The sequence below is a fragment of the Podarcis pityusensis genome (genome assembly GCF_964106645.2).
Source record: "Podarcis pityusensis genome assembly, chromosome: 1".
Lineage (NCBI taxonomy): Eukaryota > Metazoa > Chordata > Lepidosauria > Squamata > Lacertidae > Podarcis > Podarcis pityusensis.
The window spans coordinates 17,255,185-17,280,006 of NC_138028.1; the positions used below are offsets into that span (position 1 = coordinate 17,255,185).

Sequence of the window (24,822 nt, forward strand, 5' to 3'; positions counted from 1 at the left end):
TTAACCTTTATGAAAAAGTTAGGATGAAGTACAGGTGAAACTCAGAAAATTAGAATATTGTGGGAAAGGTCATTTATTTCAGTTATGCAACTTAAAAGGTGAAACTAATATATGAGATAGACTCATGACATGCAAAGCGAGATATGTCAAGCCTTTATTTGTTACAATTGTGATGTTTATGGTGTACAGCTGATGAAAACCCCAAATTAACAATCTCAGAAAATTAGAATATTAAATGAAATCAGCAAAACGAGGACTGCAGATAGAGCAGTATTGGACCTCTGAGAAGTAGAAGCATGCACATGTACTCAGTACTTGGTTTGGGCCCCTTTTGCATCAATTACTGCCTCAATGTGGCGTGGCATGGATGCTATCAGCTGATGACATGGCTCCCCAAATCTCTTTTCTGATGAGAGCAGCTTTTGCATCTCACTTGGAAACGAAGGACCCAGAGTCTGGAGGAAGAATGGGGAGGCACACAATGCCAGATGCTTGAAGTCCAATGTGAAGTTTCCAGAGTCTGTGTTGATTTGGGGAGCCATGTCATCAGCTGGTGTTGGTCCACTGTGCTTCATTAAGTCCAGGGACAACATAGCCGTCTACCAGGAGATTTTGGAGCACTTCATGCTTCCTTCCGCAGACGAGCTTTATGGGGATGCTGACTTCATTTTCCAGAAGGACTGTTACAGATGGGTAGCCGTGTTGGTCTGCCATAGTCGAAATAGTCGAAATAAAAAAATTCCTTCCTGTAGCACCTTAAAGACCAACTAAGTTAGTTCTTGGTATAAGCTTTCGTGTGCATGCACACTTCTTCAGATACAGTATCTGAAGAAGTGTGCATGCACACGAAAGCTTATACCAAGAACTAACTTAGTTGGTCTTTAAGGTGCTACAGGAAGGAATTTTTTTATTTCGACAGAAGGACTATGTCACCTGCCCACAGTGCCAAAAGTACCAAAACCTGGTTCAATGCCCATGGGATAACTGTGCTTGATTGGCCAGCAAACCCACCTGACCTGAACCCCATAGAGAATCTATGGGGCATTGCCAAGAGAAAGATGAGAGACATGAGACCGAGCAATGTAGAAGAGCTGAAGGCTGCTATTGAAGCTTCCTGGTCTTCCATAACACCTCAGCAGTGCCACAAGCTGATAGCATCCATGCCACGCCGCATTGAGGCAGTAATTGATGCAAAGGGGCCCAAACCAAGTACTGAGTACGTGTGCATGCTTCTACTTCTCAGAGGTCCAATACTGCTCTATTTGCAGTCCTTGTTTTGCTGATTTCATTTAATATTCTAATTTTCTGAGATTGTTAATTTGGGGTTTTCATCAGCTGTACACCATAAACATCACAATTGTAACAAATAAAGGCTTGACATATCTCGCTTTGCATGTCATGAGTCTATCTCATATATTAGTTTCAACTTTTAAGTTGAATTACTGAAATAAGTGAACTTTTACACAATATTCTAATTTTTCGAGTTTCACCTGTAGGATCTCAAGGACTACTTCAAGCTTGGGGTCTCTTCCAACTCTACGATTCTTTGATATGCCACCTTTATCTTCCAATGATCTCAAGATGGTGTCCATGGTTCTTCTCCTCCCCATTTCATCCTCACAACAACTCTGTGAGGTAGGTTAGGCTGAGAGATGGTGATTGGCCCAAGGTCACACAGTGAGCTTCATGCCTGAGTGGGGATTTGACCAGCCACAAAGTTCTCAACATGAACTTTTGACCGGTCTGCCAGCACCTTCCTGCTTCCTTTTCTAGGGGCAACTAAAAGGCTAGATTCAGAAAAAGGGGTCTCAGGTGAGCTTCCGTTTTGAAGGCAAGGTGGAGCTGGGGAATTATTGCTGACCATCCCCTCCCACCTTGCTGACAAAGGTCCGTATAGTTAAAGCTATGGGTTTCCCAGTAGTGATGTATGGAAGTGAGAGCTGGAGCCATAAAGAAGGCTGACTGCCGAAGAATTCATGCTTCTGAATTATGGTGCTGGAGGAGACTTTTGAGAGTCCCATGGACTGCAAGAAGATCAAACCTCTCCATTCTGAAGGAAATCAGCCCTGAGTGCTCACTGGAAGGACAGATCCTGAAGCTGAGGCTCCAATACTTTGGCCACCTCATGAGAAGACTCGACTCCCTGGAAAAGATCCTGATGTTGGGAAAGATGGAGGGCACAAGGAGAAGGGGACGACAGAGGACAAGATGGTTGGACAGTGTTCTCGAAGCTACCAACATGAGTTTGACCAAGCTGTGGGACGCAGTGGAAGACAGGAGTGCCTGGCATGCTCTGGTCCATGGGGTCATGAAGAGTCGGACACGACTAAACAACTAAACAACAACAATCCCTCCCACTGCCTCCCCATTGCTTCAATTCAGAGTTCTACCTTCCCTTCAGAAACTAAACTAGAAAGCATTCATCTGCTGTGATGAAATAACACTCCAAAGGCAATCAGGTGTTGATACAGACTTCCTGCTCCCCATCGGTAAAGCTTACAGCCTTCATTTCAGCTTTTGAAGATAATGCTTAAAAACATCCCATCTGCTAGCGGGGGTGGGGGTGGGGGGTGGGTAGCAGCTTTCTGAGTTCAGCTGATGACATTTCTGAGGACCAATCAGAAGCAATGCACCATCCAATGGCAAACTTTGATTATCCTGCTTGCTCAGAAGCAGGCCTCAGGAAGATTGACTGAAATCACAAAGGCATTAAATCACCATAGTCATTGCCATCTTACCTAAAAGGGAATTCGATTAGCTGAGGAACATCCCAGCCCCTGGAAATTCACCCCAAACTGAAGCCTTAATTAATTTGCTGTTCAACCTCATGCACTGAACGTGTCAAATATAATTGGTTTGTTATCATCTGAGAGATGTTCTCCTGCTCTTTTGGTCTGAGCAAAACCATCTCCCTGCAGTACAAACAGTATAAAAAAATCAAAGAAAGCCCATACCCCTTCCTCCTGCCAGTCATGTGCTGCATACACAGTTTTGGGCAGTTAACAGCTTAATAGATGAAACACTGACCTCCAAGATCCTTTTCCAAATCCAGTTTGCAGTCCCATGACAGGCAGAAGAATTGGGTTATGGAGCACTGGAGATGGAAAAGGGGGGGCTTTCCTAACACACGTCAGCGTTTTTATTTATCTTTTTGCTGCAGGTCTTCTTGCCTTCCGCCTTTAATGTTTCCCTCTTTCCCTTACTTGCCCATGTCAGCCCATTGTGGGTTAGGGTTCACTGTTTTCTTACACCCGGACGACGGTCGTTATTTACTTAACCCACCCTCACCAGAAAATGACTCCATTTCGGAACACTCTTGCGGGACAGCGGAGAAGCGTGCAAACAAAACCAGCTTTCCTCACACCACAGTTAAGTGCATTTTAGCCCATTTCAGCGCCACTGCACAGCAAAGAGTGAACTTCTAATGGTCGTCTAGCTAGGGAAGACTCTCAGACATTACTCAAGCACCGAAACATTACAACTCTCCCAAGCAAGGCAAAGGAACCATTGAGGAATCATAAGGCTGTTGCTTCAGTTTCTGTCTCCAGGTCTTATTAGAAAAAGTCATAGTGCATCTGACATATAAGCATCAAAAAAGAACGATGGAAATATTACAAGCCTTCAATACATTGCGGGGAGTTTGGTTTGTTTTTAAAGACATACCTAATTTCACCCTTCGCCAGGGAAACTGGTATAGTCTATAAAGTAAACATACTAAATCATAACATCCTTCATTCCAAAAGGCTTTTGATATTTTTACTTACTGTATTTTTTGTGTGTATAAGCTGCCCCCGTGTATAAGACGATCCCTATTTTTTTAGAGCCAAAATTTAAAAAGTAAGTTGTTTAGCTTTTTTGGGGGGGGAGGTCACTTCCGTCAATCGCTCACCCGCCTGCCCATCACTGACGATCACACACCTCGCCACCACCAACAACCCACCCGCCCCCTTGCTGCAGCCGCCAATCGCCAGCAGGCCTTGCCACAGCCACCAATCACACGCCCAATCACCGCTGCCAATCTCCTGCTTGCTGCTGCCATTAATTGCACGTCCCCCCTCTGCATTCACTATCCATGTATAAGACGACATCCAATTTTTGCCTAATTTTTTTAGCAAAAAGCATTGTCTTATACACAGAAAAATACGGTATTTTAAATATTTTTAAGTATTATTGTTTCAAGTATTGTTAAACCCTGGGCACCACAATTTAAGAAGGACATTGACATGTTGGAACATGTGCAGAAGAGGGCGAACAAGATGACCAAGGGTCTGGAAACCAAGCCTTATGAAGAACGGTTGAAGGAGCTGGGTGTGTTTAGCCTGGAAAAGAGGAGACTGGCTTACCCTTCTATTTTGAAATATGCCTTTTCCTTTGTGGGAGCAAATTGCTTCCATGTAGGATAAACCCTTTCATTCTTGCAAAATATTTTGTAACAAAAAGCTGCTGTCTTTTTGCAGATTTGTCCCCTGTGAAACTGTCAGTGACTTTGCATGCAAACACGTATGAATGCAAATGCATTTAAAATAAATTAATAATAATAATCCATGAGGTCGTATGGGAAAATAATCCTGCTGAGTTTCTACACCAAAACACGGAGAAAATAAAGATTAAGCCAAGGTGGTCCTTTTTAATGTAGCTAACGGCCCAGGTTGCTACACAAGAGAAAGCGCTGGTTGACCTACTGCTCTAATTAGGCTAGCAGACATTTTGACATTTATGTTGTTGAAAGGAGACAATGTTAATAGCTGGAGGGGAGGCTGTCAGTGCTTCTAACAATCACAGCATCGCTGGCATTGCATGCTGTGGCCTTTATGCATTCAACGTACTTACGGAAACCCTGATTTCTTTTTTTAAAAAACGGGCAAATCGCTTGTTCTGTAGATGCACATTTTATGAAACTACCGTCTTTCGGGCCATCTTGCACCCGATATTAATTCCATTTCCCACTTGAAACAGGCATTTACTAATTTTAATCAGTGCGTTTTGAAACGTAAGATAGAGCACTAGTAGTAGCAGCAGCAACACCACACAATAAAGGCATGGCTGCAGACTGTCTCTGCGGATACTGATAAAGACTCGCTAGCCAATGTCAACTATATTGAGGCAGATGGGCTCAAGGACTGACTAGCTATAAAGCTTCCTGTTTTCCCTTATGATGTAGGCTTCTGCGTATGACTTGCCTTAAGCTTTTGAGAAAGAAAGGGATGCACACATTTAAAGAGACTTAAAAAGGCAGAGAGAACCACATGTTTTAGGGCAGGAAAGAGAAGCACATTTCAAGGACCTTCATTCTAACTGCCTGGCAAAAGGACAACTCTGGGTCGCAAAGATCAACTCTCCCTCGACCTTGTCGTTTCTGCCACTGTGTTGTGACTGTTAAATGCTCGCACTTTAATTAAGTAGAGTTTTACAGCCACTTTATCCTGGCATAAATCACTACATGGCGACACAAAGAGAGCCGGAGCCAGTTTGCACGAAAACATTTTTCATGCGCGGTTAACAGCCAAACTGTTTGCAAGCACGAAAGCTCCATAACAGATTTCTCTGCCACAGGCAAGTAGGACGCATGGGCTCTCTCCTTGATTATATGAATGCAGCCCGTTTCCAGATTTTCTAAAGGTTTTTTTGCAGCTCTACAGGAAGAGGAAGCCTACCCGCCACCCCCGCAGGCTTATCTGTTTCCTGTCAGTGCCAAACAGCTTAGATTCTGGGCACACCCACAACATGCATTTAAAGAACATTCCCAAGAATCCTGGGAACTGTAGTTCTCCCCTCACAGAGCTACAATTCACAGCACCTCTAATGAACAACAAGATTATCCGGGGGAAGCAAAGTGCTCTAAATGAATGGTGAGATTTACCTGTACAGTGGTACCTCAGGTTAAGAACTTAATTTGTTCTGGAGGTCCGTTCTTGACCTGAAACTGTTCTTAACCTGAGGTACCACTTTAGCTAATTGGGCCTCCCGCCGCCGCCACACGATTTCTGTTCTCACCCTGAAGCAAAGTTCTTAACCCGAGGTACTATTTCCGGGTTAGCGGAATCTGTAACCTGAAGCGTCTGTAACCCAAGGTACCATTGTATCTGATTCTTGGCTGCCCCGAAGTCTGACAAGAGCGGTCTGATCTCCATTCCAATCTCAGTGCAGCGGTAAAAGGGCTAAACCTCCCATTCCGACGTTTCCTTCAGAATGAGTCAGGCTCCCCTTCCCGCCTGGATGATAAGTTGAAGAAAAGCAATAATTCTATCTGTCTGCAATGTCTTTAGGCACATGTCTAGTTTGGCCACAGAGCCTCTCTGTGTCTCATATGAGAATTTCATCCCGGGCAAATCAACCTTTAACTTCTGCCGCAGAATATGAACTGCATGCTAACACTGTAGCTGCAAGGCTGAAAGGTTAGCATATCAGAATCCTTGATGACATTCCAGACATCAGGCCTTATTTCTACCAATGGCTGCAGGGGAATGATTTGCAGACCACGTGGGCATGTATTGCCTGTCACGCAAGGCGACATTACGCATTTTTGTGTCCACCCGTACCATAACTGTGCACTTTTTGAACATGCTTAGAGTCTTTAAAAGCAGCCAAGATTAAGTCAATTTGCAAACCATTTATTGGAACTGATGTCAAACATTGCACTGGGACAGAAATGCCAGTAAAACACAGTTAACACACAATTTCACAAGGCGGTACTATTAATTTTTCTACAGCAAGGAAAACAAATTTCTGCAACAACACCCCAAACCCTCTCATCCCAGAATATGTTATGGAAATGCATATATTCATCAGGGTCTATACATATCCCTGTTATGATTTTACCCATGTATTTAATTATAAAATGTTTTGGGATCCAGTATTGCTGATAAAGCAGGGTATAGCTATGATATAAAAAGGAAACAAGAACAACAACAATGGTATTATTTATACCCCGCCCATCTGGCTGGGTTTTCCCAGCCATTCTGGGTGGCTTACAGCACATATAAAAACATAGTAAATTGTCAAACATTTAAAACTTCCCAATATGGGGCTGCCTTCAGATATCTTCTGAAAGTTGTGTAGTTCTTTATCTCCTTGACATCTGATGGGAGGGCGTTCCACAGGGAGGGTGCCACTTCTGAGAAGGCCCTCTGCCTGGTTCCATGTAACTTCACTTTTTGCAAATGAAATCACATGCATATATGCTTTTTTGTCACAACAACGAGGTTTCCTTCCAGTGAGAATAATCTCAGCTCAGTACACACTTTCCACATTACAGGTTCAATCCCGGTGATCTATAGGTTGTGCTAGGAAAGAGCTCTATTTTGGGGTGGTTCCAGACTGTCACCATTTTCAGGTCGAATTCAGTCACGTGCCAGAAACCACTTATAGGTTGATTTGGTGCCCTTATGCAACAAATCTGCTCTTCCACCCAAAACTGGACTCAGCGATAAGGAAAGTGAAACAAAAATGCACTGGAAAGTGTGGGGTGATGACTCCTTCAACGCAACACACCATCTCACCTCCCCAGAAACAAATCGGAAGTAATGCTCAATGAACACCTTCCTACAAACAAATCTGGATGGACACTCAGTTAACACGTTGCCTGGATGTGACCAAGGTCATTCACTCCAACCGGAACGATCTTAAAATATTTCAGAACCACAAGTCAACAACCAGGGAAGAAGGGAGGGAAATAAAGAGACTTTTCAGACTTGAGCATCTTGAACATTGCACATGCAAAATTATGTATCTTATCTTAATCTGCCGAGCCTGTTTTCTCCCAGTTGTCTGCACTGTCAGACATTCTGTGGGTTTAGTTTTAACACCGTCTGGCTAAAGGACAGAACGAGAAATGCGGTGATGGAGATGACCTTTGCCGCAGCGCTGAATTTTCGTTCCGGGGCTGAAAATGCTAGAATTGAAAAGGGTAGGAGGGCAAACCTTCTCCATAAAGTTAAAGCGAAGCCTCTGCACGTGCCTGGATCCAGTTTGACAGGCACTGTCATTTTCAGAGGTAAAGAGAGGCCAATTTTACGTAGCAATTCTGTGTTTCTGTATCCATGAAGCTTGCAATCTAGCAGAAGAAGCCGCTGAAGCGGTCAGACCACTATATTTGTTTGGCTAATGGCCTAAGCACCACATTCCGCATAACTTCAACAGCAGGGCCATGTTGCCATAGCAACAACTAAGTGATGGAGCTCCCCAGCAAGGGGTAGACATTTCCCCACCCCTCACCTGGTGGGATGCCAGGTCATCCTATAGGTGGGGGGGGCTAGTTTTGTAGGTGAGCTTATAACTGGGCTAGAAGATGGACAGAGAAGCTTGACTTCCTCTGTGGGCCGAATCCCATAGCTTTGGGGAGGGGGGTTTCCCCTGGAAACCTAATGGGGAAGCAAGATCTGTTAGAGCAGGCATAGGCAAACTCAGCCCTCCAGATGTTTTAGGACTACAACGCCCATCATCCCTAGCTAACAGGACCAGTGGTCAGGGATGATGGGAACTGTAGTCCCAAAACATCTGGAGGGCCAAGTTTGCCTATGCCTGTGTTGGAGTGTTGATGCTGCGAGCCCTTCCATCTTATGCTCAATTCATACAGAAGTGTGAATAAAGTCTCCACTGACCTCCATTCTAAGGAAACTAAATCTGGTGTGATCACTGAAACCTCAGAAGTCTCTCACTGCTCAGGGACTGAGGTGCATGAAACAATATGTCCAGGTGCCCAGCACCCATGGAAGCTCTGCCACTGCCCAACAAACAGGAACTGTGCACCCACCTACATGTGACATGGACAAAGGAGGAGTCAGCTCACAGAGATCAAACTGCGGTAATGTCCATAATGATGCACCCCCCCCCCACCGTGCAAGTAATGCAGAGGAGAAGGCAGTCACAATTAAGGGTCCTCCATAGTGCAGTCTGCTTTGTTCCAAGTAAGACCATTGGTCCATCTAGTTCAGTACTGTCTATATACTGACTGCCAGCAGTTTCCAGGGTCATTACCTGGGGGATTCCTGTGATTGAACCTGGGACCACCTGTACTTGAAGCATGCGCTCTACCTCTGAATTGCAGCCCTAAGCAATGCAATGGCAGGGGGTTGGACTAGATGACCCTCGGGGGCCCCTTCCAACTCTACAATGCTGTACAGTGGTACCTCAGGTTACGTACGCTTCAGGTTACATATGCTTCAGGTTACACACTCCGCTAACCCAGAAATAGTGCTTCAGGTTAAGAACTTTGCTTCAGGATGAGAACAGAAATCGGGCTCCGGCGGTGCAGCAGCAGCAGGAGACCCCATTAGCTAAAGTGGTGCTTTACGTTAAGAACCGTTTCAGGTTAAGTACGGACCTCCAGAACGAATTAAGTACTTAACCTGAGGTACCACTGTATTTCTATAACTAGTTTGGCCCTCGCTGGTCCTCAATATGCATTTGGAGCAGGGTGAGGAGGCAGAAAAAGGTTATACAAACAGATAAACATAAATGGTCCATTTACTATTGACAATAATTCCCAACACTGCTTGAAATTGCTTAATGTCAGATTTCATCATTTCACTTGGGGGAGTGGCACTGCTAGGGCAAACTAACTGCAAATCTCTTTTGCCAGGTTTGGTTAAGCCCAGCGTGAAATTCATTTAACAGAGCCTTAACAGCACCACTGTAAAGAATCTGCAGCTAGTCAGTCATGCAGAATGCGTGAACACATATATATCCCTTTGTTGCTTCTGAGTTTCAGAATGCATCCTAATTTCATTTCTGTAATTCACACTTATATCAGGCCGCTGGTCTCATGCTTCTGCTTCCCCTTTGACTCACAATTTCGCAGCTGCTGCAGCTGTTAAACCAACCCCGCTCTCCGCCAAAAAAACACAACCCCAGATAACAGATTTCTCCCCCCCCTTCCCCTGATCCAAATGAGTGGAGTCAGCTATGAAATATTAATCTGTCAGCATTCTACAAGCTACAACATTTCAGGAATGTATTCTTAATTATACATTTCCGCTCACATCTAGGAAATTAAACCCAGGACGAAGCAACAACTTTGAAGCAAAGGGTGTTTTCAGGCAAAATGGCATACAGGGTGGTATTCGCAAGGATTTCCACTTGTGTAACAGGACTTCCCTCCCTCCTCCCCAAGTCTCCTCCAGAAGGGAACCCCTAGAACAGATTTAGGGAGCATATGAGAGGAGAGGGGAGGGGTAGAATAATACACTGCACAAGTTGAAATCCTTACACTGATGGAACAGCCACCTGCTTTGGATACAACCCACAGACTGGAGCATGAGATGGGCTGGATCATGCCCAATGGCCCCACCCCTACCTACACAGCTCCTGTTCAGATATAAATCTGAACACGCCCTGCATCTAGACAAGCATGCACATATACAGATATGTGTAGGGTCTGTTCAGACACTAGCCTGGATGTGCCAAGCAAGCAGGTCACGATCTTAGCAGGATGACACCCACCCAAATGCACCATGTTGTCTTCAAAGCGCAAGTAACAAAGGGGTAGCACATTCATCCATTAATAAGTAACTAACAACTTTGGCATACGTGGATCTAATGTGTTCGGAATCCTGGTCAAAAGTTATCGCCATTGTGGTTTTTTATTGCTCATGATTGCCCCCATTTTGCATTAAGAATGTAAGAAGAGCCTGCTGGATCCGGCCAATAACCCACCTAGTCCAGCATCCCACAGATTCCTGTGGGGAAACCCGAGCGCAAGAGGGCTCTCCTCTCCTGCGGTTTCCAGAAACTGGCATTCAGAAGCTCAGCTGCCTCCAACAGTCAATGTTGGAGTAGCCATCATGAGCTGCATCCTCCATTAACTTGTCTCATCCTCTTTGAAAGCCTTCCTAATTTTGTGGCGATCACTGCCTCCACTCCTGTCGAGCAAGTTGCACAGTTTTAACTACAGACTGTGTGAAGAAGTACTTTTTAAATATACCTGTCCTGGATCTTCCAGTGGTCAAGATCACCAATTCATGGCCAAGGTCACAGCAATTTTCTTCAAAGAAACCGTAAGGACATAATATGAGCCTGCTGGATCAGACCAATGGGACATTTAGCCCAGCATCCTGTTCTCACAGTGGCTAACCTGATATCTGCAGGAAATCTGCAAGCCTGGCATGAGCGCAAAAGCATTCTGCCCATCTGCAATTCCTAGAAACTTCTATAACTGCCTTTAGTCATTTTTTTGTGTGTCACATGACTATGGTTACAATAAATTCCTGGGCAAATCACTCACTAGGTGGACGGTTTTTGAAACCTAAGCGATTCGCCTGCAAGATCATCTTGCTGCAAGGCTGCGAGGTTTCTGGAGTGCAAGGTTCAGTTTGGAGATGCTGTGACTCACCAACTAATTTGGTATATTATTCCTACAAACAACAGCATCTGAAGCATGAAAGAGCCATTTCTACACATGCTTATCCCAGCAAAAGCTATCTCTGGAATATAATTGGAAAGGCAGCTGCATCTTGGCTTGTGAGGAACTGCGCATTTAAAAAAGAGCAAATTGAAAGCAGGGCTGCTTCTTGCAGAGCTTTTAGAGTGGTGGAAGAGGCTAAAAACTCCTCGATCCATATGAAATCAGACCGTGTACAGTAAGGGTTGATGGGAATTGTAGACCCAAAACAGCTGGAGAACCAAGTTTTGGAGAACCCTGTTCTGGAAGGCCACAAATGGTGTTTCTCTGTGCACAGGATCCATGTGCTGGTCCCGGGGGGAGGTTACCGTGGGGTGAGGTCCAGGACCTGAGTCGAGGGTTGGCAGACAGTCCTCCACGGGCGAAGCGGGGTCCACAGCGAGGAGCCGGGCAAGGACAGGAACTCTGGAGGAATAGGACTGGGTGCTGGCCGAAACAGCTCTTCAGCGACATCGCTCCCGCAACCTGGGACCGGGCTGACTGGCCTTTATCTTCTCTGAGGCCAGGGGCGGTCCCGGCCCCCAGGAGACCCGCCTCTCCTGGCCTTAAGGCGAGCACTCCTCCTGGGAGAAACCAGTTCCCTCCACCTCTCTGCCCTGAGCTTCTGCAGCTCAGGAGAGGCTGGAAGGTTACTGGACCCAGGGGGAGACTCACCTTCCCCTGACAGGGCTGGGAGAGGCGCACCTGTAGGCACTGTATCCTCAACCACCTCCGGGGCCAGAGTGGATTCACCTGGTGCCTGCTCCTGAGGATCCGGCGCAGGTGCAGGCGCTTCAGAATCAAGGCCCTGCCCCAGTTCAGCCGGCCCTGGAGGCGGGGACTCCTGTGCAGGCTGGGATTCCTCCGGTTCAGCCTCTGAATCAGATTCCCAGGCCATCACAGTCCAACATCTGACACACCTGACACTTGGTGAGTACATGGAGGATGCTTCACACAACCCTGATTACCTTCGGACTTCCTCAGACTGAAGCTGATAAGAACATGTGGAAGACACGACACTGGCTACCACTACATTAGATAATGACTGGGGGCTGGAAAGGTTTCGATATCCTGTTAGCCTAATCATGATCACGGCAAACACTAAAATTGGAAAGAACAGGGACCCCAGGGTATGGGGAATAGAAGGTATGTCTCCTGCTCTGTCCTATCAATCTACTTGCATGCCTGCTCCACCACACCCCGAAGTATCCTGCAGGGATGGAAAACAGGATATCAGCCAGGACTTGGATTTATAGCACCCTCAAGCCCCACTCCTCCCAAGTTGGGTAACCTGGGCGTCACACTGGTATTTTTCCACAGTGAACTGTGTAAGTGTGTTTGTGTGTAACAAATGCATCGGGACGTGTGCATCTTTAAGACCTCCATGTATATGTGGCTGGGAATCCTGGGCCTGTCCAGTTAAACTTTTCCCCCTCAGAAGTGGGCACCAGCACTTACAAAACGTTAAAAAATAACACCCTAGCTCAGTCTTGTAGAGAGAGCCGCGTCACATTCCTGCATCTGCGAGCTCCTCCAGCTGATTTATTGCACCATCCCTAGTTTATATGTGTACCGAATGTGCTGTGACCGGCTGCAGAATTTGTCAGGATCCTGCGCACCATTGTGGCAATGCAGGTGTCATGGAAATGCTGTGGAACTCCCTGCCACTACAAGGCTGTCTCAGTCGAGTCCCATGACCCTGTGATTAAGAGTCTCATGCGACCCCTTCAGGTCTGAGCTACCCCTTCAGGTCTCCATGTTTTTTGTTTAAATTTCTGGAGTTTAATTTTTTTGCAATTTATGATTTTACATTTTTCAAAATCACTGCAAGCCACTTTGAGACCTAGATGGTGAAAAATGGGGGATGAAATTTTGACATGAATAAAAATAACTGCTGTCCATGGCCAACATGCCACCAGAGGGAGTCTGTTGCGAGAACTCTTTATTGGCATCAGCCAAGAACTACAGAGTAGCACATAGCTGTTTTATCTTTTACCGAGACGGCCTTGCTCAGACCCAGTCCCCGTCTTCTGCCAATTCAGAACTGAGCAACAGACAAAAGCAATCTTTCTTGGTTGACCTGAGGTTTGTTTTATTTGTTTTAATTTGGGTTTGGGCTTTTCTTTTCTTTCTTTTTTCGCATCAGCTTGGATTCTGATATTCCCATGATAAAACAGTTGACCCAGAATCTCCTTCCAGGCACTATACCAATGCCACATTAGAATGATTTGTGGAAAGATGCTAAATCACATGCTGGTCTAATGATGGAGCAATCAGTTAAGGATTGCTTGGCTGTGGTTGACACACCCAGATCTTCCCAGAGTTGGCTGTTGTGAGAACCAGAAAGCTGGACTAGACAGGTTTTTGGTCTGAGGCAGCAGGACTCCTTCTGTACAGCAGCAAGCTATGCATTCGTGGACTGGATGAATTTGTCCCACACAGTAAGATGCAACGTTCAGCGGTTTACAGATCAATTCTATATGTGTCTACTTAGAGAAGGAACAGTTGAGGGAATTGAGTATGTTTGAATTATGGTGCTGGAGGAGACTCTTGAGAGGCCCCTGGACTGCAAGAAGATCAAACCGATCCATTCTTAAGGAAATCAGCCCTGAGTGCTCACTGGAAGGACAGATCCTGAAGCTGAGGCTCCAGTAATTTGGCCACCTCATGAGAAGAGAAGACTCCCTGGAAAAGACCCTGATGTTGGGAAAGATTGCAGGCACAAGGAAAAGGGGACGTCAGAGGAAGAGATGGCTGGACAGTGTTCTTGAAGCTACCAGCATGAGTCTGACCAAACTCTGGGAGGCAGTGGAAGACAGGAGTGCCTGGCATGCTCTGGTCCATGGGGTCATGAAGAGTCGGGCACAACTAAACAACAACAAAAGCCTGGGTAAAGAGAAGAGGAGATATTATAGCCATCTTTGAATACCTAAAGGGATGTCACATGGAGCAAGAAGCAACCTTGTTTTCTCCTGCTCCAGAGGCTAGGACCTGATTCAAGTTTCAAGAAAGGAGATTCTGACTAAACATCAGGAAGAACTTTCTGATGGGAAGAGTTGTTCGGGAAATGGACTCCCTCAGGAGGTTGTAGACTCTCCTTCCTTGGAGGTGTCTAAGTAGAGGTTGGATGGCCATCTGTCATGTAGGATCTGGCTGAGATTCCTGCATTGCAGGTTGTAGGACTGGTTAAGCCTTGAGGTCCCCTCCTATTCTATAATTCTATGTTTCCAAGTACGTTTCGTTGGGTTCAGCAGAACTTATTTCCAAGCTAAGTGTGCATAAGCTTGCAGCCACAATTTATCTGTTCAACTTCCTTTTTTTAAAAAAATGATATTTTGATTGCTTTTCTTCTTATGGGTGAATCAACAGTACATATACAACAAAAGAAAGCCTCCCCCTTAGTTACAGTGATGCAGTGCAGAATGGAGCCATGTCACACAGCACACCAAAGGAGAAGAAAGAGCCCAACACAATAAAAGAAAAATAGTACAATTTCAGGAATCACACCAGCCAAAAGATTTTATATGCTGTAGGAAGTCCTCTGTCGACTGTCTTGTTTATGTGTGCAATAAAGCAGTACCATTCTTCAATGAATCTGTTTGTGGCTTCCCCCTCTCTTTTCCCCTTGCCCCTTTTAGCTTATTTATAAGTTTTTCATTTAAAGAAATCTGCCACACTTTTGGGTACAATGTCATAACAGTGGCCAGTTGCTTCCAAAATCTGGCAAACACCAACCAGGCCGCTACCAGTAAATATACAATTAATGGTTTAAAGTGAGCATTCAAGTTTTCACCTGGAAATAAACTCAACAGGACAAGGTCGCTTGTCTTTCTGTAGGCCCTGGCAAGCAATTTCAACAAATGTTTCTTTTCAGTTCATCGTAAGTGACCAAAACGGTAAAAAACAGGAAAAACGGAGAACGATAATGCTCAATGCAATCGTTGAACATGGATCATTTAAAACATGACATCTCACAGTGCCAAGGTACTTGAGTCTTATGCATCATTTGGCTTAGATATATTTAATTATGCCTACCCAGCAGGCACATAAATACACAGTGATCTCCTCTTCTTATAAACAGCAGCATCAATCAGGCTAGCATTCTCCAGCAACTCTGTAGTAGGTAATCAGAAATCACGTCCTATTCAAGCCTGATTTAAGCCATCAGGTCCCATTTAGCAGAGCACTTACTTGGCCAGATTTATACATATGCCGGACAAGGCTCTGATTCAGCAAAATACTTTAAAAGCTGGGTGCTCCTGAGGCTGGGGACTGGGAAATCAAAACAGTGGCCTGGAGGGTACAGAGACATGATTTGCACACTCTAATGGCTGGAAATAGCTTGTTAATTAAGTCATGGGTCAGGAGGCTAGCCTCCTGCACTAGTTTCTTAAGGACCCCAGAAGACAACTGATAAAAATAGCCGGCTGGATTAGGAACACACACAAAAGATTATCTGCTAGCAGTTTGGTTTTGCTTCGTAGCAGCATTCTCAAACAGTGAGTGGAGATTTCCACAGCTTTTAACGTTTGATTTGAGCAATATCCAGGAATCATTTTGTGAGAAGTTTAAGAATTGGGGGTGGGATGGGCGAGATCCCCACCTATGCCTACAAATATAAACACATGTCGCTGATACTCACAGGTAATCTTCTTTACAGGTTAGGACTATTATGGTCAGATGCTTACATCATGCATTTATGTCTCTCCCTAACTAGGATGGCAGAATGGCCCACATATTAGAGGATGAGTCATCCTACACAGCTGTAACACAAGGCAGGTTATCCTGGACCGATTTAAAGCAGAAGAGCTGTAGACCAGAGAGTCCTGCTTTTGGTCCTGTGCCCAGGATGACTACTGAACCAATCTCTGATAGAAGACTTCTTTACTCGGCCAAATTCAAGGAGTTACTATTAGTATATACAGTAAAGCCTTTAAGACCTTGGGACCAGTTTGCTTGAAGGATCACTTTGCCCTAAATATGCCCATTCAACCCTTTTTGATCCAAAGAACTGCCAATCTTACAAGTGACTTATGGGAATTACAGGGACAGAACTACCTAAGTTGTATGGAAATTTATTTATGTATGCTACTACTGTACAGCAGCAAGAATGCTACCTGCCCAAAACTGGAAAGAAGCAGAAGTCCCAGCAAAGGAAGAATGGATTAAACAAAAACAACTCATGGAATATGCAGAAATGGCTAAACTTACCGGAAGAATAAGAAATCATGATAACAAACTTTTTATAAAAGAATGGAAATGGTTTATTGAATATGTACAAATAAAAACTAATAAAAACAATGGCAGGATTATTGTAATAACCTGCAGTTTCATAAGAGTATATATTTAAAGTATATAATTAAATGAACGAATTAAATGAATTTGGATATGCAGCAGATATTAAAAAATAAACTTAATGGACCGCAGAAAGAGGGGGAGAGGAGGAAGTCAAAGTTTGAAATGTTAAATTGATTGTAAAACTAATGAAATGTATAAACTTGAAAAGTATAAATAATTTTTTTTAAAAAAAAATTACAGCAACCCTCTGCAATGCGTGCATCTTTTTGCCCAATGTGAGGCCTGAACCCTTGACCCTGAGATTAAGAGTCTCATGCTCTACAAGCTGGTTCCTTAGTGGGGCACTTAACTTGTGGAACTCCCTGCTCATGCGTATTAGGTATGTACCTTTAATGTTCTCAGAACCTGCTAAAAGCTTTTCTGACTTAGGCAAACCTAACCAGAAATATCAATTTGATAGGTATTTTAACATGTAATCTGCCCCCCCCCCATGTATAGGATATAAAATTGCTGATTTTATTTTGAAATAAAATAGGTCGACTTGTTTTTCAAATCCTGTTGAAAAGTAAAGGAAGATTTAAAGAACGCAGGCCTTTATCTGAAAGTCAGTGAAATGTTCAGAACTAAGTTCCATATACAGACATTCCTCTCCTGCACGATAAAAATGTTTTCTGGTGAATTTTCTTGCATATCTTAGTGGATTAAAAACAACAACCCCGAAGCAGTCCATCCCTAATATATTCCCAAACTGAAAGAAAGGGTGCGTTTTTATATAAGAGCAATTTACATACCTCTGATTAATACATATAATCTCATTAATATTCGCTGAGCAGGGAAAACAAACATACACCCATGAAGAGAGCAAAATTTACTCAGTCAGAAAGAATGACTTGAGCTATGTGTGCCTGCAAGGCAAGGTGCATAATAAAATATGCAGATGCAGTTTGATCTAGGTCATTATGAAATTTATTCTATGGACAAGATATAGTCAAACCACGTGACAATCAACCTGTGAACTTAAGATAAGGTCTTCTCCTCCGAGGCCTACTGCAAGGTTTCCAAAATCTTTTCATTAATAGTTTTATTCGAAAAAATTCACATCTGTCTCTCCCCTAAATTTTCCCATCTTTGTGTCTCTCCTCCTCCTCCTTCCCTGACACTCCTGACGACACTTCCACCATGAAACACAGGGAGTCGAACATGTTCCAACGCAGGGGTGGGGAACTTCTGATGGCTAGGCCAAATTTGGCCCACCAGGATGTCATGGACTGGGCAGGATGCAGAGAAGTGGTGGGAGGGAGCAGTTGGGGAACCCCGAGGGGAAGAAGGCTCAGAGCCAGGGGTCTGGTGGTGGGACAACGATGAGCAGTCAGAAGGAGAAGGAGCAGACAACTCTATGATGTCAGTGGACAGACTGTCAAATTTTGGTCCACCAGCCGTGGGGAGGTATATAAGTAATATATAAGGTATATAAGTAATATAAGTAAAAGTTATACATAACAAAAAGAAAGATGATAGCAATATATTATGAAAAGGGGGGAAGGGGAAACAACATTCCCTGACTTTTGATATCCATAGTTCTGGTTATAGGTAGGTAGCCATGACGTGTGCATGCACACGAAAGCTCATACCAATAACAAACTTAGTTGGTCTCTAAGGTGCTACTGGAATGAATTTTTTTATTTTGATATCCGAGGCACAAAGGTATTTTTGAGGTTTTAATAACAATCTGGAGGCAGTTTATGCTCAAAAGTATCTTTCAGATTTCAGGTGTGCATCATCCTTGCAATTCCAGGTTAGCCAGTATCCCATGCTTAGAGGTAAAGGTACTCCTGACCATTAGGTCCAATCGCGGATGAATCTGGGGTTGCGTGCTCATTTTACTCTATAGGCCGAGGGAGCCGGCGTTTGTCCGCAGACAGCTTCTGGATCATGTGGCCAGCATGACTAAGCCGCTTCTGGTGAAAAAGAGCACTGCATGGAAACGCTGTTTACCTTCCCACTGGAGCGGTACTTATTTATCTACTTGCTAGGTGGGCAGGAGCTGGGACCAAACAACGGAAGCTCACCCCGTCACTGGGATTCGAACTGCCAACCTTCTGATCGGCAAGCCCTAGGCTCTGTGGTTTAGACCACAGCACCACCCTCCTCAGTTCACCAGGGATCTACAAATCCAGTCAACTGATGGCCAATTATGACTGCTTCTCTCTGGCTTAACGCACCTTCCTCCATGTCCAGCACAACAGTCCCATCATGTCACTTTGCACTGTCCTTTTGCAGAAGGCAAGAAACAGTAGGAATCTCCCTCACTTGTTAGAAGGTTCCCTCTTTCCATTAAGAACATAAGAAGAACGTGCAGGATCAGACCAATGACCTGCCAGGCAGCAGAAGAACTGAGCCCCACAGCAGGTTGCCAGGAAGGTACAAGACAAGGGAAAGTTCTTATCAACTGTGTTTTATTCAATATTCACAGAGAGAGGCTTAGAAATGCAGGCTTTCAGAATACTTTTGCTCTCCTACTTTTAAGGCTCACTGGGTACTGGGAGATGGTGGGTCTGGAATGCTTTCTGGTGATAACGTGTGAGCCTCCTCCTCTCCCATTATTTCCCAACTTCTCCCCTCATCTTCCTCTGAGCTGTGACCTCCCTCAAACCCCTGTTGTAATTCTGAACTGTCTTCTTCTCTGGAAGGGTCAGGCTGGGGAGGAGGTCTCCATCATTCCTCCTCTGCCCAGTCCCTGACATGACCCCTCTAGCCCAGGATGCTATTCTCAGAGTGGCCATCTAGATGCCTGTGGGAAATTTGCAAGCAGGACCTGCTTAGAGTACCCTTCCCTCCTGTGGTTTCAGGTAACTGGCATTCAGAAGCATATATTGTCTCTGACTGTGGAGGCAGAGTTGTAGCCCTTGTGGCTAGGAGTCACCGATAGCCTTATTCTCCCCAAATTTGTCCAATCCTCTTTTAAAGCATTTGATTGTTATTTATTAAATTTGTATCCCACCCGCCCTCCCAAAGGAGACCAGGGCGACACACAATTAAAACATCTAAAAATATTTGCCATGATGGAATTTTAACCAAGCAAGCCCGCCATCATTAAAGCAAGATCTCTGCAATCCATCTGTGTGCAAAACTGTCATGATTGATGTTCTTCGAATCCACAGTCATCCCCAGGAGATACAGGTAAAGGTAGCTCTGTGTGCATGTGTGTCAATTCACCTTAATATCCAAATTCAAAATGTTATCTAGGCAATGTATCCTTGCAATGGACTTGTATGAAATTTGCAGGGAGACTAAACCTAGGGGAGGAAGGGCATTCAAACTTTAAACAGGCAGCAAAGACAGACCCGAGAGGCAAGGAGAGGCCATGGCCAAGAATGGCCTGGCAATCATTTCTGGCAAATTCTGGAATATAAAGCTAGCCTGAACTTTAAATAGTAATATATTTATATCCTATATTAAGAAAACTGGATGGCATGAGGTAAAAAAATTGGATCACTTGATATGGAACGACCCATTTGTAGAATGCTGTCCTCAGGGAGGTCCGGCTGATGCCTCCATTATACACCAGGCAAAAACATTCCTCTTTAACCAGGCCTTTGATTGATTAACATCCTATATACCCTTTTAAATGTGTTGTGGGAAGGTAGGAGTACTGCTTCGTTTTTGTTCTTATTTTTATTATGGATTTTGTGTTTCTTGTATTGTATTTTTGTTTTTGTGAACCACCTTGAGATGTAGGGGTGAAGGGCAGTATACACATTTAATAAATAAAATAAAAATAAAGGCACACACACAGGATGATGGCAGCCACATAACTACTGACAAGCGAGGCCTCGTTCTTCATTCCTGCCATGCCCCTGACTTCTGTATGGTGAATAGCAGAAGAACTGTTCGCCATTCTCCTTTCGGATCCATTTAAAAGTCCAAGGCTCTGAGCAGGTATTCCTCACAACGCTTTACCTTATTACCAACTAGCAGACTATGCAAATGTGTGCCTTGAGGCCAAATCATTTAATGCACAGGTAAAGGTTGCATATTGCCTTCAATTATTTCATTTTTTTAAAAAAACGATATTCTGTCTTTTCCCCTCAGGCAAACGTCCAAGGTGGCTCACATATAAACCCAATGCAAAGAACCATCTAGAAGTCAGATAATTCCAAAAAAGAGAGAGCAAAAAGCAGCGCATACAGCAGACACAACAAAAAGTATAAAATAAAGCGCTATCTGCAATCACAGCCAGCTAAACACTGTAGTCTAAACCACAGAGCCTAGGGCTTGCCGATCGGAAGGCCAGCAGTTCGAATCCCCGCGATGGGGTGAGCTCCTATTGTTCGGTCCCAGCTTCTGCCCACCTAGCAGTTCGAAAGCATGTCAAAGTGCAAGTAGATAAATAGATACCGCTATTTAGGTAAACGGCATTTCCGTGCGCTGCTCTGGTTCACCAGAAGTGGCTTAGTCATGCTGGCCACATGACCCGGAAGCTGTCTGCAGACAAACACCGGCTCCCTCGGCCTATAGAGCGAGATGAGCGTGCAAACCCAAAGTCATCTGTGACTGGACTTAATGGTCAGGGGTACCTTTACCTTTTTAAACACTGTACATCGGGGGCTGCAAATCGTTTTTTCAGGAAGAGGATCAGATTCCCTCATGGGCAACCTTCCAGGGGCCTCACAGCACTGATGGGCAAGGCCTAAGCCGAAAGTGAGCAGAGCTAGAGGAAAAAGTGTGCAGAACGCTGGATGCGACTCTAACGTTTGTATACAATCCAGCCATGTAAGTCAGAGGTTTCTGCACACAGAGACACCCAATTCAGGCAAGAAATGCACAGAAGACAAACAGACAGACAACTTTCCAGAGCATATGTAGATGCATATCTATACACACTTATAGCTCTCAGCCTAATGCCGACCACTCTGTGCAGTCACACAGATGGCGCAATGTGCAATCTCCACGCTGTCTCACAGATGTTGGAATCGCCAAACAACAGCCCATATTTCGCTTGCTTTTATGAAGGCAAAACGCCTCATCTGTCACAATAAAGACATTTATCCCTCACTGTGGCCTTTCAGTAGTTAAACATTCTAGTAATCCCATCTGCTGTGATTTATCACATTATGAACTCTCCAGTAAGCAAGAACAAGCCACGCTTCGCCAAAGGCTCATCCACACAATTGGGAAGGGTTTCTGAATGGCCTATTACCACTGCTTGGCATTCTGCTCCTCACATTAGAGTACCCTGAACAACTGTTGTCAAGCCAATGGCTCTGGTGCTGACTACAATCTTCTCCTGGGAATAACCTCTCAGATGAAGAGATTTAACATATACCTGTTCATTTATTCGAGTTTAAAGCAGGATCAGACTTTTGAATCTTTGCTATTTTCACAACGGTCTTAGCTTTGCTTCTTTCAGATGGCAGTTTGCAGACTCAGCAGCACGAGGGTCTCCCCAGATGGAAAAGCAAGGAAGCTTCATGAGTTTTAGGCTTGTAAGCTCCTCAGGGCAGGGACCTACTGAGCTCTGCACACAGATGATGTAATCATAATGACGGTCACATTGTTTCCCCATCATTCTAGACTCCAACCAGACAATTCGGACAAGGTTCTTTCGTATTGTCTAAGCAGGGCTGCAAGTATCCGTAACTTGTTTTGTGAATGCAGCCACATCTAGCAGTGAGTTCTGGATATTTGTGTGTGTACACACACACACACACACACACATATTGGTTTTAGGGTGGTTAGTTAATCTTCCCCAAAGTGACTGGAGAAACCCAGCCAGACAGGGGTATAAATAAGAAAGCTGTTGTTATTATTATTATTATTATTATTATTATTATTATGCATTTATGTTTGTTTTGAGTCTTTTCATCCTTACAAGGTCCTCGGATCCTACAGGATGAAGGATGGTCTAGAACAGTAGTTTTTTCACACCTTTAACCTAGATATGCATTTGGGGACCCCATTTCTTTTTTCTTTCTTTCTCTTTACTAAATATTTTTATAGTGGGAGTGCCGCTGTTGCAACCTGCCTCAGATCAGGCCATGTCCCAGTAGCTGGAAAGACTAATGGTCTGCTGAAAAAGACAGGCCAGGTCTAGAAGCACAACAAATGAACGACGATACTAAATAAATAAATGTGTGGTCACCGCTCTGGGAACAGGCCAAGTATTTGACCAAAGATTTTGATTGCGCTCACAATAAATGGATGAATTTGAAGCAGCAGGTCAGGGGGGGCACTTTAGGAAGTGAAACTGCCTTAAAAATCCATCAATTTTATTGGATTTAAGCCAGCTGAGATTTGATTCAATGAGTGCATTACTGCAAATTAGTTCCTTGAAATCTCATCTTCGTGCTTGAACCGATATCCTTTCCCAATCTAAGAAAGGTTTTTTTCCCTCCCTTCTTTGCTATTCAGTACCTGTGTTGCTCAGGCTAGATGTTGGATTTCTTCCAAACAAGGCTGCCCTTTGTCCCCATTTCCTGCGGTTGTAAATGTCTGTGTCCTTGGCCAGTCTCAGAGGTTCTGCCTTGCTTGCGCTGGAACATGATAACGCTGTGGCTGCATCCTTTGTTTCCAAAGCACAAGCAGCGATGCTGTTGTCATTTGGCATAATTGGTACATGCTTGTATGTGCTCCCAAGAGTTCTGAAGCCTTTGCTTGCATGCATAGATGCAGTTGCCCCGAGCCATTCCTGGTTACAAGGTCACTGAGCTCACCAGTGTGCATGTCACTCCACTTAAACTAGATTGTTCTCAGGGACTGGAAATGGCCTTCCTTGGCACGGGCTTTGCCTTGTTTCAAATGCATGCGCATTACTTTGATCACCACTATAATCATCGCCTGTATTCAGAAAGACAGAAAGGGAAACAGCAAATGGATCTTAAAACTTAGAAGTCCTAAATAGCCATTCACTTCCTGATTTAAAAAAAAGCCAATTCTGAAAACAGCTGTGACTTTTGTATGCTAAGTTAAGCGTGCACTTACGGATGAACTCTCAGTCTGCCTTGCTTCGTCACCACAAACCTGACGTGCTCTGAAATGAGGGAAAAGGCAAAGCAAGATTGTAGACAAGGGGGAGGGGACCCCTGCAAGCACTGCAGCATTTGGAACTTTCGGGCTCTTCCAGACAACCTGTATATTCAGCATTTGTTCCGATTTGCTTGCACAATGCTTTTGCAGTGGTTAGACTATGCCTAGTCTTTGCTGAACATTCATCCCAATGTATTTACAGGGCCGCACATTCAAAGTATCCTGGTCCCTGTAGTTTATCCCTTATAGACCTACAATTTCCAACAACCTAAAAAACACACCCCTATGGTTCCCAGGATTCTTTGGGGGAATAATGTGCTTCGAATGTCTAGGGCGCATGCAGCTTTACAGAACAATGAACACTCATCGTGCACATGTCTTGATTTGCTCGTGAGGCACATCTTCCCATTAATCACTTGCTCATTCCACACTTTTCAATGCATAAAAATCTGTGTTTTTTAAAAGGGGATGTGTTGTGCTAGGGCAACCTGAGTGTTTTAATCCACTTTAATTGAGCAATTCTAAAGATCCACTAGTGCTCAGATCTCTCCCACAAACAAAAGACAGTCTGAAGACACCCTCAAACACCCTGCAGATTTCAATGTTTACATACAGATAAGATACTGAGTTTCGCAAAAAGCAAACTCTGGGCTTTTCAAAGGCACCTACAGATACACAATTGAGTAGCTAAGTCAAGGACATTGTTCACACAGCTACACACATTTTGACCAGCTATTTATATAAACGTAACCGTGCGCAGAATTGAAGCTCAGGATAAAGGAGTAGCAAATTTGACCTAGGAGCTGCTCAAAAAAGAAAAAAAAAAAAGAAAAAAGGCATTCCTGGTGTATGAGAAACACAAGCACAAATCCAGTAAACCAGGAAACCAGACAGAGGGCCTTCTCGGTAGTGGCACCCGCCCTGTGGAATTCCCTCCCTTCAGATGTGAATGAAATAAGCAGCTATCTTATCTTTAAAAGACATCTGAAGGCAGCCCTGTTTAGGGAAGTTTTTCATATTTAATGCTGCATTGTTTTTAACACTTGATTGGGAGCCGCCCAGAGTGGCTGGGGAAACTCAGCCAGATGGGTGGGGTATAAATAATAAATTATTATTATTAT

General features: G+C 44.3%; 1 protein-coding gene across 12 annotated transcripts in view; it reads right to left on the reverse strand.

The window, feature by feature from the left end:
• Positions 1 to 24,822, reverse strand: part of EVL (Enah/Vasp-like) — a 154,596-nt gene that overhangs the window by 97,047 nt on the left and 32,727 nt on the right. The window contains exon 1 of one of the 12 annotated variants that reach the window (XM_081022534.1): positions 3,028 to 3,080. The exons of the other annotated variants lie outside the window; for them this stretch is intronic. Coding sequence (XP_080878660.1) covers positions 3,028 to 3,065 — 38 coding nt within the window. The 5' untranslated portion in view covers positions 3,066 to 3,080. Of the gene's footprint in view, positions 1 to 3,027; positions 3,081 to 24,822 lie in introns of those variants that run through there. 12 annotated transcript variants of the gene reach the window in all.